General features: G+C 37.3%; 1 protein-coding gene across 1 annotated transcript in view; it reads right to left on the reverse strand.

The window, feature by feature from the left end:
* The window catches only part of NDUFS4 (NADH:ubiquinone oxidoreductase subunit S4), a 47,066-nt gene that overhangs the window by 404 nt on the left and 29,888 nt on the right, over positions 1-16,774 (reverse strand). The window contains exons 3-4 of the mRNA XM_069880241.1: positions 9,322-9,494; positions 4,799-4,872 (exon numbers count right to left, since the gene is read on the reverse strand). Of these exons, the coding sequence (XP_069736342.1) occupies positions 4,799-4,872; positions 9,322-9,494 (247 nt within the window). The remainder of the gene's footprint in view (positions 1-4,798; positions 4,873-9,321; positions 9,495-16,774) is intronic.

Here is a 16,774-nt window from a genome sequence, read left to right on the forward strand (position 1 = left end):
GCTAAGACCTCACCATACTACATACCTCCATTTTCTTTACTCCTGAAAAAGACAGCCATCAGTGAAAAGCTCTACAGGGAATACTGACTGTCCTGCAAGTTCATGGCTCCACAACTCCACAGCATCACAGAAGCACTAAGGCTAAGAGTACGGTGGGACAGGAAATGAAAATAAAGACAAGGAAACTTGGGAAAAAAATATCATACAAAAGATCAGTGCCTAAGGCTAGGAGAGAATGGAGACCTTGGAAAGCCAGAGAAAAAAGAAGGGTGGGGGGACCAAAGAAAGGAAGAGCAAGGAAAAAAAAATTCAGCATAAGAAATGAGTTCAATACTTAAAATTTTTATAAGAACATAAAAAATTAGGAGTAGAAGAAAAGTGATAGAAGACAAGTGAATTATGTGATAGTTAAGTAAGAGAAATGCTAAAAAATGTCAGAAAAGAGGAGGTGGAGACATTAGTGTTTATGTAAATCAAAATGCAAATTGGTTGCAGCCTCCAGGTGCCTGGAAAGTTGCCAGGGCAGCACTCAGTATTCCAAAGGTTGCTCTCTTTAGCTGCAACGTTTCACTCAGAGATACTTCAGGTTAAGCTAGAAGATGTTCAGTATGTAATTTTAACTAATACTACAAAGATCATACTTTTCCTCCTTAGTTTTGAATCAAAAATTTGGTTAAGTCTTGAAAGGTTTAATATATATCTGACTTTGACATTTAAGGTGTTCAAAGAAAACACTAGAGATACACAACAAAACGTGTTTTGTAACATACACAAGTTGTCATGTTATTGTGACCCAATTTTGTGTGCTCACAAATGTCACACAAACATTTTCTTCATATTTACCAGGTTTAACCAATGTTCATGTCCAAGTTAACTGTTCTCTGTAAGAAATACTGGAGTACTGTTTTTAAAAATGCATTCTTTTCATCTGTGAGAGCACTGGCTTTTGCCTACTGTTATGATTAAAAACAAGCTTGAGTGAACTGCCAGTATTAGATACAGAGGCAAACTTTGGTATTGCAATATTCAGCACTGTAACACCTAAATCTGAGGCACCTGGGTGCTGGAATGCAATCTACAGCCTCAAGTTATTGCTTCGTCTTCTTATATTCTAGAGAGGAGCTGAGCGCCTCCAAGAACTGCCATTACAGTGACTTGGGCTGCCATAGATATCCAAAGTCCATAGTTAGTTAGTTGGACCTAACATTGCATTGCAAGAGACCACTCAAGTCTCCATTGGTTGTTCATGATAGATAGCAGAGGTCACTTTTTATAAAAACATAACAATAGAGGGGAAGGTTATCCTTGCCCAGAACCCTGCCATAGAAGCCAAGTGGACAGAAAGCAGATTTCACCCCTGGAAGAACACTCTCATCACCTGACTAAAGGTTATTGTGGAGTAGAAAAACTCTCCATCCTTGCTAATAAAGCTGTATGTTTTTAAACAACAGCCTCAGAGATGCTGGACATCACAAAAAAGAATTTAGGTCAACAGGCTAAACTTTTGATTTCATCCAGTTACAAGCGTTTCCTTCTTGCCTTGACTTCAGACCACCCTGAGCTGTCATGTTTCAGACAGAGATCTCTTGTATTATTGTATTCAGTGCTGTTATTCCTACATTAGAAAACACATTAGATGTGGCAGGCAGAAAGACAGCTTGCCGTGGATTCCTGTAGTACTTTGAAAAAACTCTTAGGTTTCCCAATTGTGTCAAAATCTCTACAACATGTACGATTTGCAGAGATTAAACTTGAGGTTCTCAAGAAACTTTATAATAGAAAACTTGGATGGCTCACACAGGAGGGATAGAGAGATAAATACTTGTGTTCCTAGGCTTAGGCATGTTTCACTAACACCTCAGTTTAGAAGCTAAGTTCCATTGCAAATGCACACCTAAGTTACTGTTTTATATTTCCAGCTACACCTGATTACTGAAGCTGATGCAGAAAATATTATGCACGTACAAAATCATGAAACGGTTTGGTTTGGAAAGGACCTTAAAGATCATCCAGTTCCAGCCCCTCTGCCACGGGCAGCGACACCTCCCACTAGACCACACTGCTGCCTAAGGCCTCCTCCAATCTGTCCTTGAACACTTCCAGGGACGAGGCATCCACAACTTCCTTGGGCAACCTGTATCAGTGCCTCACCACCCTCATTGTGAAGAATTTTTTCCCAATGCCTAGTCTAAATCTTCACTCTTCCTTAAAGTCATACCCCCTTGTCCTACCACTACATGCCCTTGTAAAAAGTCCCTCCCCAGCTTTTCTTGTAGGTGCCATTCAAGTACTGGAAGGCTGCTATAAGGTCTCCCCAGAGCCTTCTCCCAGGCTGAACAATCCCAACTCTTTCAGCACACATGAGCTCCAGCCCTCTGACTGTCTTCCTGGCCCTCTTCTGGACCCGCTACAACAGTTCCATATCCTTCTTGTATTGGGAACCCCAGAACTGGACACAGTACTCCAGGTGGGGTGTCATGATAGTGGAGTAGATGGGGAGAATCACCTTCCTCAACCTGCTGGCCATGCTGCTTTTGATGCAGCCCTTCCGGGCTGCAAGCATCCCCAAGTCCTTCTCTGTATCATAAGTATATCTCATATCATACGCATAAAACTAAGCCATTATTCACAGAGAAGTTTAGTACATCTCAACTATGGTAAAATTAAGGGTGCAAGCCAAGTGAATATTGAACAGATCAATAGCAAGTCTCAACCTTAGTTTAGAAGGTAGAATTTCTCTGTAGTTTTCCCAAAGGAGATTCATTACTAATTCAGTGAAGGCATAAACTTTCTATACTGAATAAATCAAGTATTTTATTTTAACCTGCATTTCAAAAAGACAAAATACAACATGTCTAACAAGATCTTCTAGACAGTTTTTTAATATTAGTGATATAAAGGCCAGGATTCAGGTTTTTTTCTCTTAATAAGCTAAACTTCCCAGGGAAAAAAAACAGCATAAACAATACAAAACCGTAAGTAAAGCAACATCCTCACAAATTTCATCTTTGGTCATAAAATACTAAAAAATACTATTAAAATTGCACAGTAATTGCTATATCTAATGCAAATATAACGACCCTAGTAATTTCTTAGTGAATACAATTCAGTTTTCAATAAAATTAAGACTATTAATTATTAACTACCTGAAAGGAGGTTGTAGAGAGGAGGGGGCTGGCCTCTTCTCCCAAGTGACAGGGGACAGGACAAGAGGAAATGGCCTCAAGCTCCACCAGGGGAGATGTAGGCTGGACGTTAGGAAAAAATTTTTCACAGAAAGGCTCATCGGGCACTGGAGCAGGCTACCCAGGGAGGTGGTTGAGTCACCTTCCCTGGAGGTGTTTAAGGCACGGGTGGACAAGGTGCTAAGGGGCATGGTTTAGTGTTTGATAGGAATGGCTGGACTCGATGATCTGGTGGGTCTCTTCCAACCTGGTTATTCTATGATTTTATGATTAAGTTAAAAAATAGATCCATCCAAAGAGGAACAGAGGAACTAAATATTAGTCTTTAACATTAAATGCACAAATAAATTGCACATAAATAGTTTAGCTTCTTAATTGTGTAAGTTAATACCTGTCCTGCTTTTTTGGATGTAGAACATAAGCTCTGCACAATTTAGTCCGATCAAGAAACTTTAATCTCTGTTTACCCTAGACTAACTATAGTTGAAAGCTGTAGACCATGAGGAAGACTTCTAAAGAAGCTTACACTTCATGTGCATTATTCCTGGATTTAACTCAGTGCAATCTGTCTTCCTCACATCCATGAGCACTAAGCAAGTCCAGCTCTTTAAGGAAAATAAAATTGATATTAAAAAAACCAAACAAATCCCCACCGTGACAAATTCCTATCAACATATAAGAGGACAGCTGAATATTCAAAAGGCTGAGATTATGGATACTTCTTGCTGTACCATAATTCTTTGAGAAAATACAAACTTAAAAAATCAAGTAAGCTTACTGCTATGGTTCTTCTGTAAGTGTTTAGACTTAGCATTGTACTTGGGAAGGATTAGGTATAACTTCCTCAGTCTACAGCTTTCTCACAGGGGAAGGTGCCAATCTCCTCTCTCCAGTGAACAGCAGCTGGACATGAGGAGATAAATTCTTTTCTGAGAGGGTGGTTGGTCACTGTAACAGCCTCCCCTGGGAAGGGGTCATGACACCGAGCTTGTCAGAACTCAAGGAACATCTGGATGATGTTTATAGTCATATGCTTTAGTTTTAGGTGGTTCTATGAGGAATAGAGAGTTATACTCCTTATGGGTCCCTTCCAACTCAAGACAAATCCATTCTGCAACATGGCCAAAACTGCTTACTCAGTAGTCATATAATGTCAGTCTTTCTGACTATCAAACACACACAAGGATCTTCCCTTAACCAGAATTCAGATGCTCATGTCAAGCTTTCTGTCAAAAATCCCACTGTCATATAGGAACCCTAGCCTGGAATAGTCTTAAAGATAATGCGTTAATACTAATTTTTCTCCAAGACTTAAGCAAGGCTTAGTTCTCATTCAAAATACAGATACATTTAAAAGCATTGCAATACTAATGCAAAGAGGCCCGAACACTCTTCCAGCAAGTGGAAGGCCTCGATTTAATGTGTTCAGCACCGTCAGAAATATTCCATCCCCTACTCATCCTCACCCCGTTTCCCACTTCTTCAAGGGGAGTACTGATGATCTACCAGTTTTGTGGAACAGAAGGGAAGTACTTTTTCTGTTGTTAATACTTTGAGATCAAGATGGCCTATAGAGAGCTGGTTCTCTCATTTCCAATATGTACAATACGTACCATTTTTTTCAGCAAAGGCAATGGCATCTTCTTTAGTAGAGAAAGTAAGAACCATGTTGGATAATGGATCAGCTCTGTAAGAAGTCAGATGACAAATTTTAAGCATATGTGAAATATAAAGCACTTATATCTGCTTCTCATGCTTATCAAATGCCGTACTACACAACTTTTTGTAGCAGATCACCTCACAAGGCATTAAAAATTTCGCTATATTTAATTATTTGCAGGATTAACACCTACTTTCTGTGGAGTATTGTTTCACTCTGTCAGTCAGTTAAAATTCCGCCTCAACTCGTTGCAGAAATTAATGGTTTAGGTTTTTTATTAGAGCATGTCTATCCACCTGCTGAGGTTATAAGAAGCGATCTGCAACAATCCTGTTAATTTTTAAAGCTGTTTAGTCCCTCTCATTTTGGAAGATCAGGAGTCTTAAGGTAACTTCGAACATTTCAAGGAGACCAGAGTCTGTAGAGCAGCTAGGGGAAGGAAAAAGCAGGAAAGAGCAGAATATGAAAGTGAGCAGAGCAGAAATTACTCTGAAACTGAAAAGTATGTGAAAACCTCGAAAGTTCAGCTTTGGCTGAAGGCACATGACCAACTCAAACTATCCCAGTACAGCAAGCGGATCACAGGCCACCACTAAAAACAAATCTAGAAACTGCTAGCTAATTAAATACATGGTGCTTAGTTTTAGATGATCAGGTATTCCTCGACTGCACTTCTGAAAGGAATCAAACAAAAAAGCTTTTATAAACAAATTAAAATCTTGGTTAAAAAAACCAAACTGCCTTATTTGTTGCTATATAACATCAATCTAAGAACAACGACAAAAGATAAAAAAAGTTTCTAAAAATTAATCTACAAAACTTTTAGAGAAATAGGATGTTGGTTGTAGCAGCACAATGATTAGACAATGCTTCCCTGAGACAACACTGCACATAAGCCTGGGAGACAACTGGGAAGGCAAGACCAAATTGCAACAAACTATGGAAGAAGCTGCCTCTCAACTGTTCTCTTTGAAGCTAGAAGGGTAAATGAAGAGAAAAAGCAACCAAAGATACATTGAGCTCTCTACAATAAAGGACAAAGACTGTGCCTGGCAGAGGGGGAGGGGAAGAGGAATTTAGCTTCCAGCAAATACAACAACATAATTTTATCTGATGTACACATGGAAAAATGTAGCTCACTCTATTTCCAATATATTTCCCAGTAAAAAACCCCAAACCAAACCAAACCAAAAAACAAAAAACAAACCAACAGGACACGAGAAAGGCAGAAATAACATTTTCACAAGCCACTAAGGTGGGCTCTCCCAAAGACATTTAAAGACTTCTCTTACAAAGACAGTAAGGAGAATTAGGGACTAAGAATTAGTCCATTATGTGATCAGTGGAGAATCAAGTGACCCAAATATATCAAAATATTGTGACAACCTTTGCTTTTTATTCTTCTCTTCCACAATTGGGGCTGGAAAATTCTTCTCAGCATTACGAACTGGGAACAAAGATGTTTAAGTCTGAAGTGTAGTAAGGGACCAGTGCCTGTTCAGAACTGCAAGTTTGGCAAAAGACTTCCAAGACACAGGCATTTCAGAAATTAGGATTGTGCAGAAATGATTTGTTCTGTTTTCCTGTGAGATCATCTTCCATCCAATCTAAATACAGCTTTTTTAAAATTTCTTTCCATAAATGAGCTATTCAAGTATTTAACTTTGTGATCATCTGCAAACTAACTGGACTTCAGGGTGACCAGCACGATGTCCTCATACTGTCAGCAATAGTAGTGCTGCAAGTTTTCCTGTGCCTGCTCAGTCACTCCAAACTGAGATCACAGAATCACAGAATCACTAAGGATGGAAAAGACCTTTAAGATCCTTGAATCCAACCACAAACGTAATACTGCCAAATCGACCACTAAACCTGCCACACCTACATGTCTTTTAAATACCTCCAAGGATGGTGACTCCACCACCTCCCTGGGCAGCTTGTTCCAGTGCTTGACAACATTTTCCATGAAGCAATATTTCCTAGTATCTAGTCTAAACCTCACCTGGCACAACCTGAGGCCATTTCATCTCTTGGGACTTGGGAGAAGAGAGCAACACCCACCTTCCTACAACCTGCTTTCAGGTAGCTGTGGAGAGCAACATTTGGTTCTCTTATGAGATCTTGTACTATGGAAACCCCATAATTCCCATGCTTCTTTGTTCACAGCTTTATATTAAAAGATGTACGCAAGAACTATCCACAGGTATTTCTGAAATGAAACCTCCTAATTAAACAAAAAAGCCATGAGTACATTATATTTAGATTCTCCATCTGGATAATTTTCACTGAAAAAGATATTCAAGAAACAATAAGTGCAACAAAAAAAGCAAACAAGACAAAAATGACAGAAGCATAGCGAAGACAAATATGGCAAATACGTATAATGAGTTCAGAGGAAAAGGGTTCTGATTTTTAGACCCTAAAGGGTTCTAATCCACCCATCCCATTACATTGCATATGCATATTATGCATATATTATATGCAATATACATATTAAAAAGTAAACTGGAAAACTTCAAATAACCTCTCTCTGCAGAAATTAAATCTGAAGAGAAGAAACCCATCTTACATATTTCTGGGTGCTGAACAGTAATTTGAAATTACCAGAACGTCTATGAATAGTTCCCTTTTTTTGCCAGAATTCCAAAAGAAATGAAAAGAGACAAATCAGTTTACAAACCCCTTAACCTAGCAGCATCAATTCTCAACTCAGCACTAGTTTGTGGTCTATCTGCAGCTTGCCTACACATGAAACATCACTTCCACTTCTCCAAAATAGAAATGCATGCAGAGACAGACTCATTCAAAACAGCCATTCCTTTTAAAATTCCAACAATAAGCTCAATCCAGGACAATTTAATATACATATAGGCCCTTAATACCATGGCTAACTTTTTTAGGTGTTTAGCACAAAAAGTTTTAACTCCTAGAAAGGCTAAAAATCATTGTTTTGGCTGAGATTGTGCAAAATCCTACACAGAAAATAATTTGTCTGGGGAGGTTAAAGTCAGCTGAAAAGCAAAGGGGGATTAGAAGAAAAGTGAATTCAATCTGAACTAAAGCAGGTGTTACTGGCTACAGTGTCAGAATCTGTGCAGGGGTATAAATTAGTGGCTAGACACTCGGGGAGGCACACACAAGACAAGAGGGAAAGATGTACGGCTGGTCAACAGTCTACCACTTAATTAACTAAGGCCCTGTGAAACAACCTGTTCATTACATGGTACATTTACTAACTATTTGCAGTTCTTGAGTCATCCAAGACATACATTTAATCACTGAAATGTTATCCGTTGAAACAGCAATTTAAATATGCCTAAAACAAAATAGTGAAAAACCCCAGGACATGTCAAAGATGAGTTCCTGGCTGTATACATGCTTGAAATTTTAAAACAGGTATTTTAACAGACTAATTTAATACAATATTTTAATTCACATTCAGTATTTTCGCTTGCTGAGCATGGCTTCCCTAATGCTTTGCAATACTAACACAACTGAGATGCTACAGGTTGCGACCCTCCCCAGTTTTTTACAGGAAATCACTCTAACAGGAAGACTTGATTTCAGAATTATTTTGAACTAATATTTCTGGAAACATTCATTTTATAAATAATGAAAAATAAAAAATCATTCTCTAACTGGATTCAGAATGTTAATAAATCTCAGAAAAATGAGTCCTCAAATTATTTCATATTTAAAGATTTACGCTCCTTTTTCAAAGAGCATTTTGTTCTTTGACTCCAAGCATTTACAGTCTAATTACAGCCAGACATTTTCAACACACCTTGTATACTTTTTGAAGGCTGAAAAATAATCTCTGGTGGTTGATTGTTGTTTATGTAGAAAAACCAACTTTTCTGAATAAGCCTCAAACAAGAAGCCTTAAGTCAAAATCACAATCTTGTCAGAATTGCTGGCATAGTCCTCACTGTTTACAGAAATTCTAACCACAATATTACGGCTCCTCATTTCAGATCTTCAGGACATCTAGTGGGAGATGGCAGAGGGGTTGGAGCTGGATGATCTTTAAGGTCCCTTCCAACTCAAACCGTTCTGTGATTCTATGATATTTAAAAAACTTTGTAAAAAAAATCCAGAAGATAAGTATTGCTATTTTATGTTTAACCACATTTAAAACATGGAACTGAGAACTGAGAAGGATTTACTGCTTTAGGTAACTAATAAACTTCTTTCCTTGACGCTGCCATACAGCAACATCACCACAAACATAATTGTTGAAATTTCTTGTTGTTAATAATTTTTTCAAACTCTTCCAGATGATGTAGTGAGCTAAATCTGCTTTTAAACATAACAGATCATTAATCATACGACTAACAAACCCAATCACTTACTGCAAGTACTGTTAAAACACAAGAAGATTTACACGCAGAAAGGACATTTCAAACTCAAAATGTAAACGACTAGGAAGAGACAAACAAAAGAAAAAAAGCATTTCCAAATTCAGTAACTACTTACGTAGATGCCCAGCCCATTAAAGGGTTCTCCCAGCGCTCCCTGTTATCAAATTCCATCTTCCATTTCTTTGTATTGTTAACGCCCGCCTGCATTGCGTTACGTGCTGGAACAAAAATGTGAACTTTTCTGGTTTTGATATGCTCATCTGGAACACCAGTTAAAGCAGTGATATCCTATGAAAAACACAATGGAACTTGTTGATAAAGTGTTCATGTAAAAGGCTTGTAAAACAATACTGCTTATGCTTTTTCCATAATTTTGGGCATTATTTTTGAGTTACATAAAAAGAAAAAAATTGCAGAGAAGTATGTTGTGAGCCCAGTTGTATAAAAATGAAGCTGATACATGGGCTGTTATCATCCTGCTTCCCCTGTCTGAACTAGATTTTGCATAAGGTACCTGAACCTGCTCATCTCCCTGCTATGCAGCTGCAAGTACTAGACAGGATATTCCCTCCCATCTTCTGATCACAGCTGCAAAGTCAGAACTACTCCAACTTCCAACGGCTAAAGCAAACATGGAAACGTATTAACTCTTCTTTCTTCCACAAAGAAAATACTAGAGTACAGACTGAAATATTGACAAATCCCAAAATTTTACATTACCATTAGAAGCCTAAACTTCACATGAACGGACACTCACCAAAATCTTAGCCAGCCAACTATGTGCTGCAGTGTTAAGTGATTTCACTTGGGCTTAAGCCTGTATAAAGTTAAGAGGCTCCAACATGCTATGGATAGCACAAAGGAAGAGGCAGGAGGCTATCTTTTGCACAATAATATACTGATCGTTTGAGACTGCAGAGCAGGTATGACTATCCAGCTTTGTATTTCTCTAACTATTAGTTACTATCTAAATCTGACTCCCTCATTGTGTTTCAAGCTATAGATATCAGCTTTTGGGACACAATTCTTCCCCTGATGTTCAAGATCAAGACAAGAACATTTGGTACTCGTAACACTCCTCAGTACTTTTGAAAAGAAAAAGGATTCAGGAGATTCCAATCTCCAAATTAAAAAAAGAAACAAAAACAAACAAAACAAACCCCCAAACACTGTATATAGTCAGTAGCAAGATGCCTTCCTTTACTAAGGCTTGGCTTGTGAGCCCTCAACAAATAAACCTAACAAAACTGAAGGATCACAAAACCAGTCTAAAAATATTAACTGACTTTAACAAAGGATAAGAAACAGAAAAAGCCTTATAAAAATTGCTCTGAAAAATTACCCTCAGTAGCATCTGATACAATCAAAGTGAACTTTCTCGCTAAAAACTAATCAGTAATTACCTAAAATTAACCTGTCAGTTCACCCTAGTAGAGTAAAGAGTGAAATCAAACATCAAATCTACCTCTTTGGTTGTTAAAGTACTCCTTTTCCTTACATATTTAAAAGGCCAGTGGGAGCTCCTTGGTCTCCTCTCTCCCTTCCACTCTCCAGGAGCGAGTAGTAAACTGGTAAAAATCAAAAAACAGGGCAGCAAAACTATGGGCATATTGAACTCATCCCACCAGTACTGCCATGACTTGAATTAAAAGGCAAACAAGTTTAAATAAAACACTGTGGCTTTACAGGTCTGTAGCTACTAACTTTATGGGATTTTCTTTCCTGGCAAACTTAAAAGCTCTTGGTGCTGTCACCAGATCATCCTTTGAAATGAGGCAAGTCTCATTTTTCATTTTACTTCGGAAATAAATTTTGAGATATCAGTCCCACAAAACTACACAAGGGAGTAAGTTTAAAGCATATGACTTGTATTTCCAATTAAAACAGCAGGGGAAACAAACAAGCACACACACTAATTTTCCGGGTTCTGACATTTCTACCCACACTACCACAAGGAACTGTCAGAAGCTCTTAACAATTCCAGTCCACATGCTTTCACTAGGACCAAGTAATGTTTATTTTTAATATGAGTCTAGCAGCGATATGAAAAAGAAACACTATCAGTCTCTGAAATGTTGCAAGATGCATGTAAAACACCTCCTGACAGACCGGCATTTCTGACTGCTGCAGCTTAAACCACACTTGTAGAAGGATATAGCTTAAAGTCCTCTTATTTGAATTGGCAAAGTGCTTTGTTTAACAAAAAGGGTTTTTTACCTGCAGTAAAGTTTGGTGGGGCTTCAATGTTTCGGCTTGCGTGTTTATAGGAACAGGCTACTATATTAGCCTTTATTTCTGTATTTAACAAATGTACCTATTGTGAAAATGTAAGAATAATCATAAAAAATTCTTTCCCCTCCCTGAAATAATGTGCAACACGCAAAAATTCTGGGATTGTGATATTCAAATACCTCCAAACATGCAAACTTCAAAATAGCTCAAAATGACTACTTCTTTACTATTATTACTCTCCACAACTCATTATCCATTACGATTTTTATTGTTCAGATTTATAAGTTTTTGGATTGTTCCAGAATTATCTGGGATCATTAAAACAATACTCTATGTTAAATAACATTATGGACATACACAATTTCCTCTTTTGAAGTCTTCACACCAGAGAATCATGAAAATACTATACATTAGTGTATGCAGAACAAAATCTAAAAAGAGCATTAAAAGCCAGCAGTGCTAAATTTATGAGGTAACCATAGTAAAGAAATGCCTAGACTTGTTCATCTGGATGATAATAAAACCAAAACCCCAGACAAAGCATAAGGCCCTTCAAGCCATGTTTTTTTTCGGGCACTCAGTTGGCTTCAAATCAAAGTTATTTCACTAATAATATAGGATTCATTCCATAGAAATATTTTCAAAGTGAAAACTAAAACCTGCCTACTTTCTGCAACTAAATATGTTCTGCAACTAAACATGGTGTTGCTAGGTCTACATACTCTGATTCATGATAGCTAACGTTTCCATTTCTTTTGGGAATCTAGCAATTGTTTATTGATATCTTCCCCATTTTAAAGCTGGCAACTGAACAGACAGTTGTTAGGCAATGAGTTTCTGGTTTCTGAAGCTCAAGTTGTCCTGACATAAAATCACTGTTTTTGCTTGCTGCAGACATGTAAGGTACTGTAGCATAGCTGAGCTGTTGCCAAAGATATGGAATAAAAAGGCTTGGCATCTATCACATACTTGACACCTAAAGAGCACAGAAGCTCTAAAATTCCTATTCCCTGTAGGCGCACTCTTAGTCTAGACAAACTGATTTCTCACACTTTTAAAATGCATTACAACACTCTATTGTGATCATTTCATCCACACAGCTCCAGCTAGTGACAGAAGAACCTGTCCTTTAAGAGACATTTCAATGGGCTAAAGCTCCCGCTCCAAGATGCCATTAAAACAATATAATACTTGAAAAGAACTATGCTGCACTGGGTTGAACTCTTTACTGTGTCTTCAGTGCTTTGTTCTGAGTTCAAGTTCTCATTGAAACTACCTGTGAACCAGCTTTCCAAAACAAAGATGTTTTTGACAGCTGGTTTCGTTACTATCTTTTTTCTTTTTTTAAGTGTTCCTTACTGAATTTTGCTATATTAGCATATTAAAATACTAGTGAGGTGTTCGGCATTCAAAATTCTAAATAATAAGGTGACAATATAAAAGACCTGTGATTTGAACTGTTAGGTCTGCTCTACTAAAAATTAATAGCCTTGCTTCACATTTTTAACAGAGGCTATCACCTAAAAGATCTGTTCTGACATCTTGTTTTTCCTCTTCTTTTTTTTTAATAGGAACCTCTGAATTTCTTTTTGTAATTCAAATAAATTGTAACACTCCTTTTGAGGCATCTTAGCTCTTCTTGGAATAAGTTCAGAGGGACAAAACATTCACTTTTTTAAACAATAAAAACGGTATCAAATCCTTTACAAATGGAGAGGACGTTTTGTCTTTATTTTAATTTATAATTAAAAACACTTGTCATGGTGGAAAGCCTGGTAAAGCTGTTCTGAAAAGAGTAGTAAGAAATGACAGACGTGCTGTACAGCAGAGCAAAACCTGGTTCACAGAAGCATGAAGATGACTTCTAGAGGAAAAGAGAATTTCCTTCTTTTAAGAACCCCACTAATAGTACAAATTCCAAAAGGGACAAGAAATGGAACTCTATAATTCAAGGGAAAGAAATAAAATTACTTAAAGTATCTGTGGAAACAAGTGTTTTTTAACAGATGGGTCAGGTGTGCATAAAGGTGTCATGTTTATCCCATGACACTTCTGTCCATGCACAGACAAAACTGTACATAACTGCTATCAACTATCTACTGTGCAGCACTCCTTCCCCCCCTGTTTTTTAATAAAGGAAATAGGGAACAAGCAATGGGAAGTTGATGTCAAAACACAGAAAAACCTCCCAGCAAGCTTCCAGCAACCACCCAGGATTCAGAGTCTTGCTAGCCGCTCTCTTTTCAATACCAGAATTTCACACATTTCAATGACCATTATGACTTCAAAGAATCAAATTTTCATCATTGTCCGTCATCTGCCGGTTGATTTGTATAAAGGAGTTCTTCTGCATCCACACCAGACAAAGGGCTTCTTACTTTCGTGGCTATATATCAAGTTTAAAAGTTCTGTTTGTGACAGTTGTGTCTGTGGTAAATTAGGGTAACACTGAAGGAGTGCAGCTGCTCTGCAGGAACCTCCTTTTTGGCATCATTTCACTTAAATAAAAACTGAATAATTAGCTTCTGCCTTTATTAAACCACAAAAATGCCACTGGCCTTAGTAATTACTTCCGGTTGCCCCACCTACTTAACCTCAATAGTTTACACTTGTTAGAAAGGAGGGAAAGTAGAAGTTTTCTGTACTTTACAGGAGTTTACAACAGCTTGCTCTCTTCCCCACCCCCAACATGTTCTACCAGACTATGTGCATAAAGTTTTGCTATAAATTCAAGTTGCAATACATTTTCTTTAGGAGCTGCTATATCAAAGCACAGAATATCTTGTGTAATACCCACAAAATAGCTGTCGTGAAAGGAGCTTTTTATTTAGTGTTCTCAGCTGCTTAGGCTTCAAGGATGAGAACATTTACGTTTCTACACTTCAATACAGTATTTTTGAAAGAAATGTAAGAGAACAGGATCTACTATGCAAATTGTGAGAGGAAAAATAGAGCAGAATGAACTAAATGTGGTCAGACAACATTTATCTAACAGCTACAGACATAACAAGGGGGAAAAAGCATATTTGCCCTTAGGAAACTGTATCAGACAGAACAGAGTTTTCTTTCAGGCTTCACAACCATTTTGCATTATCACAGTAATTTGTGAATAACGTCATGTTACCCATAACGTGTTCTCCCATATATCCATTCCGCAGAACAATTAATAAAGAAGTAATGAAAAGCAGTGAAAGAAACATATTTCAAAAAAGAAAACTTTACACTGTGAAACAGGAAATGGGATTCAATAATAATAATGATTGAGTGAAACCTTGTATTTAAAGAAAATCTCTTTCCATGGTCTGTTCTGCAGAAAACATCAAAAAGAAACTGAATATGGAGAAAAGGATATGCTGAAAAGTGGGTCTAACAGAAGTAGAAATTGTCACATTATTGGAACCAACACTAAGTCCATCACAATAGTTTCTACACTACTGACTGCCATTATGCAAAGGAGATGTCAGCATCCAAAACAGTTCAACATTTGCAACTGCTGCTGGCTTCAGCACACTCTACTCATCAGTTTGTATTTCACAGCTGAGGAGACACTACTCGAATAGCCATGTTGCAAAACCACCTTAGGAACTTCCCCGTCGCCCCACTCCGCAAAGGCTCACTCTGCTTTCCCAATATTCTGCATTCCCAATATTATTCCATGTTGCTTGCATGTGATACTACAAATATAATGACATAACACACCCCACACATCATTAAACCAATGTCATTTGCATTTGTTCAGAGAGAACACGATAGAAGAGTAAGCAGGAATAACTGACTGGGCTTCTAAAAATCCCAGGCCCTCTCTACAAACTGGACTTCACACTATTAACTAGAATACCTCCCCTTCATCAACCCTTCTTTCACATCTTAAAACATTTTGCTGATAGTCTGCATTATATTCCCAATTTTTTTATCTACACTTATCTCCTGCAAAAGTCAGAGAAAGATGATATTTATAAAAGCGATTAAAAGTTATGGCAAAAGCTGATGAGTTGTGTTTAGTTAGTTTAAACATAAAAATCTCAGATTCTGCATCTCTCAGTGCCCTGACAAGCCTCAAAACAAAGAGGCATTTTTCTTGACAGACATGCAAAAAATACCTATCACTCAGCTTGCATCCTTGATGGAAAGGTAAACATTTATAAATCTAAAAATAAAGTATTTGAAACACTTAAGTCCCACTTTCAGCACAGACTGATATTTCATGCTCAGTATAGTTTTTCCACCAGGAAAGAATCAAAGAACAAGATAAAACTATTACTTAATAATTAAGAATGTATTTTTTACCTGTAATAGAGTGTCTTAGTTTTGTAAATGTTGTCTGGGTAACTATCATGAAACTATATAGAAGGAGAATCAAATATATGGGTTTACACTTTGCAGTTTCTCCACTTGACTGAAATTAAGAATATCATTATTAAATGAAGGAAAGTAGGGTGGTCAGGGAGAATAATATCTTTTATAAGAATGGATTCGTGTTGCCACTAGTAGTCATCAAAGATGCCAGTGCTGTCATGACATTATTCATATCAAGGAAATTATAAGTACCATGCTTATCTTGAACAAGGTGGGAAAAAAGTCTGAATTTACAGCAGATCTTATAAACTACTTTTACTTGTAACACAGCAAGATTTAGAGAGAACATACTTTCCAGAACTCATTCAAAGCATACATAAGCAGGTCTTTTGCTTCCACATACAAACATGGCTGGATTTTTTGTTATTACCTGTGAGGCATTTAAAAATACAGAGTTTTCCACAGTGTACACTCTAAAAGAAATTCATCATCTTCAGACTACCAAACATGCAAAAAAATCAGTTAGCTAGGAATAAGGCTACAGCAAAGTTTTTAGACCATAATCTTTCAAATAGAAGCAGAGCCAGTCTGAGTTTACCTGTATTTAGAAAGAGGATAACTGAACCAATGAAATAATTCCGCTTAGAATAATTTACAAGTTACAGCAACACTCCACTATCCTAAGCAACTGTTCTTACAGATACTATTTCTCAGTTGGAAACCAAAATAAAGATAGTAAAGAGCTTTAAAGGAAAAATTACAAAAATGCTAGCAGATAGAGCCCACATAGAATAGGCAGCCTTGTTCCGATTCCCCCGATTAGTTCAATTTTGTATATATTATATACAATACAGTGTATTGTAGTTCACTTGTTCAGTGATGGTATATTCTTGCAAACAAAACGTATTGAGATTACAGTTCTGATTACTTATGCTACACTCCTAGTCTAAGTCAAAATAAGCCGATTGGTTTGCAAAGCTAAACACAATATTTCAACAGTATCTTGGTGAATTATTCATTAAAGATGACTCTTGAGCTAA

Source organism: Phaenicophaeus curvirostris, chromosome Z, assembly GCF_032191515.1.
Source record: "Phaenicophaeus curvirostris isolate KB17595 chromosome Z, BPBGC_Pcur_1.0, whole genome shotgun sequence".
NCBI classification, from domain to species: domain Eukaryota; kingdom Metazoa; phylum Chordata; class Aves; order Cuculiformes; family Cuculidae; genus Phaenicophaeus; species Phaenicophaeus curvirostris.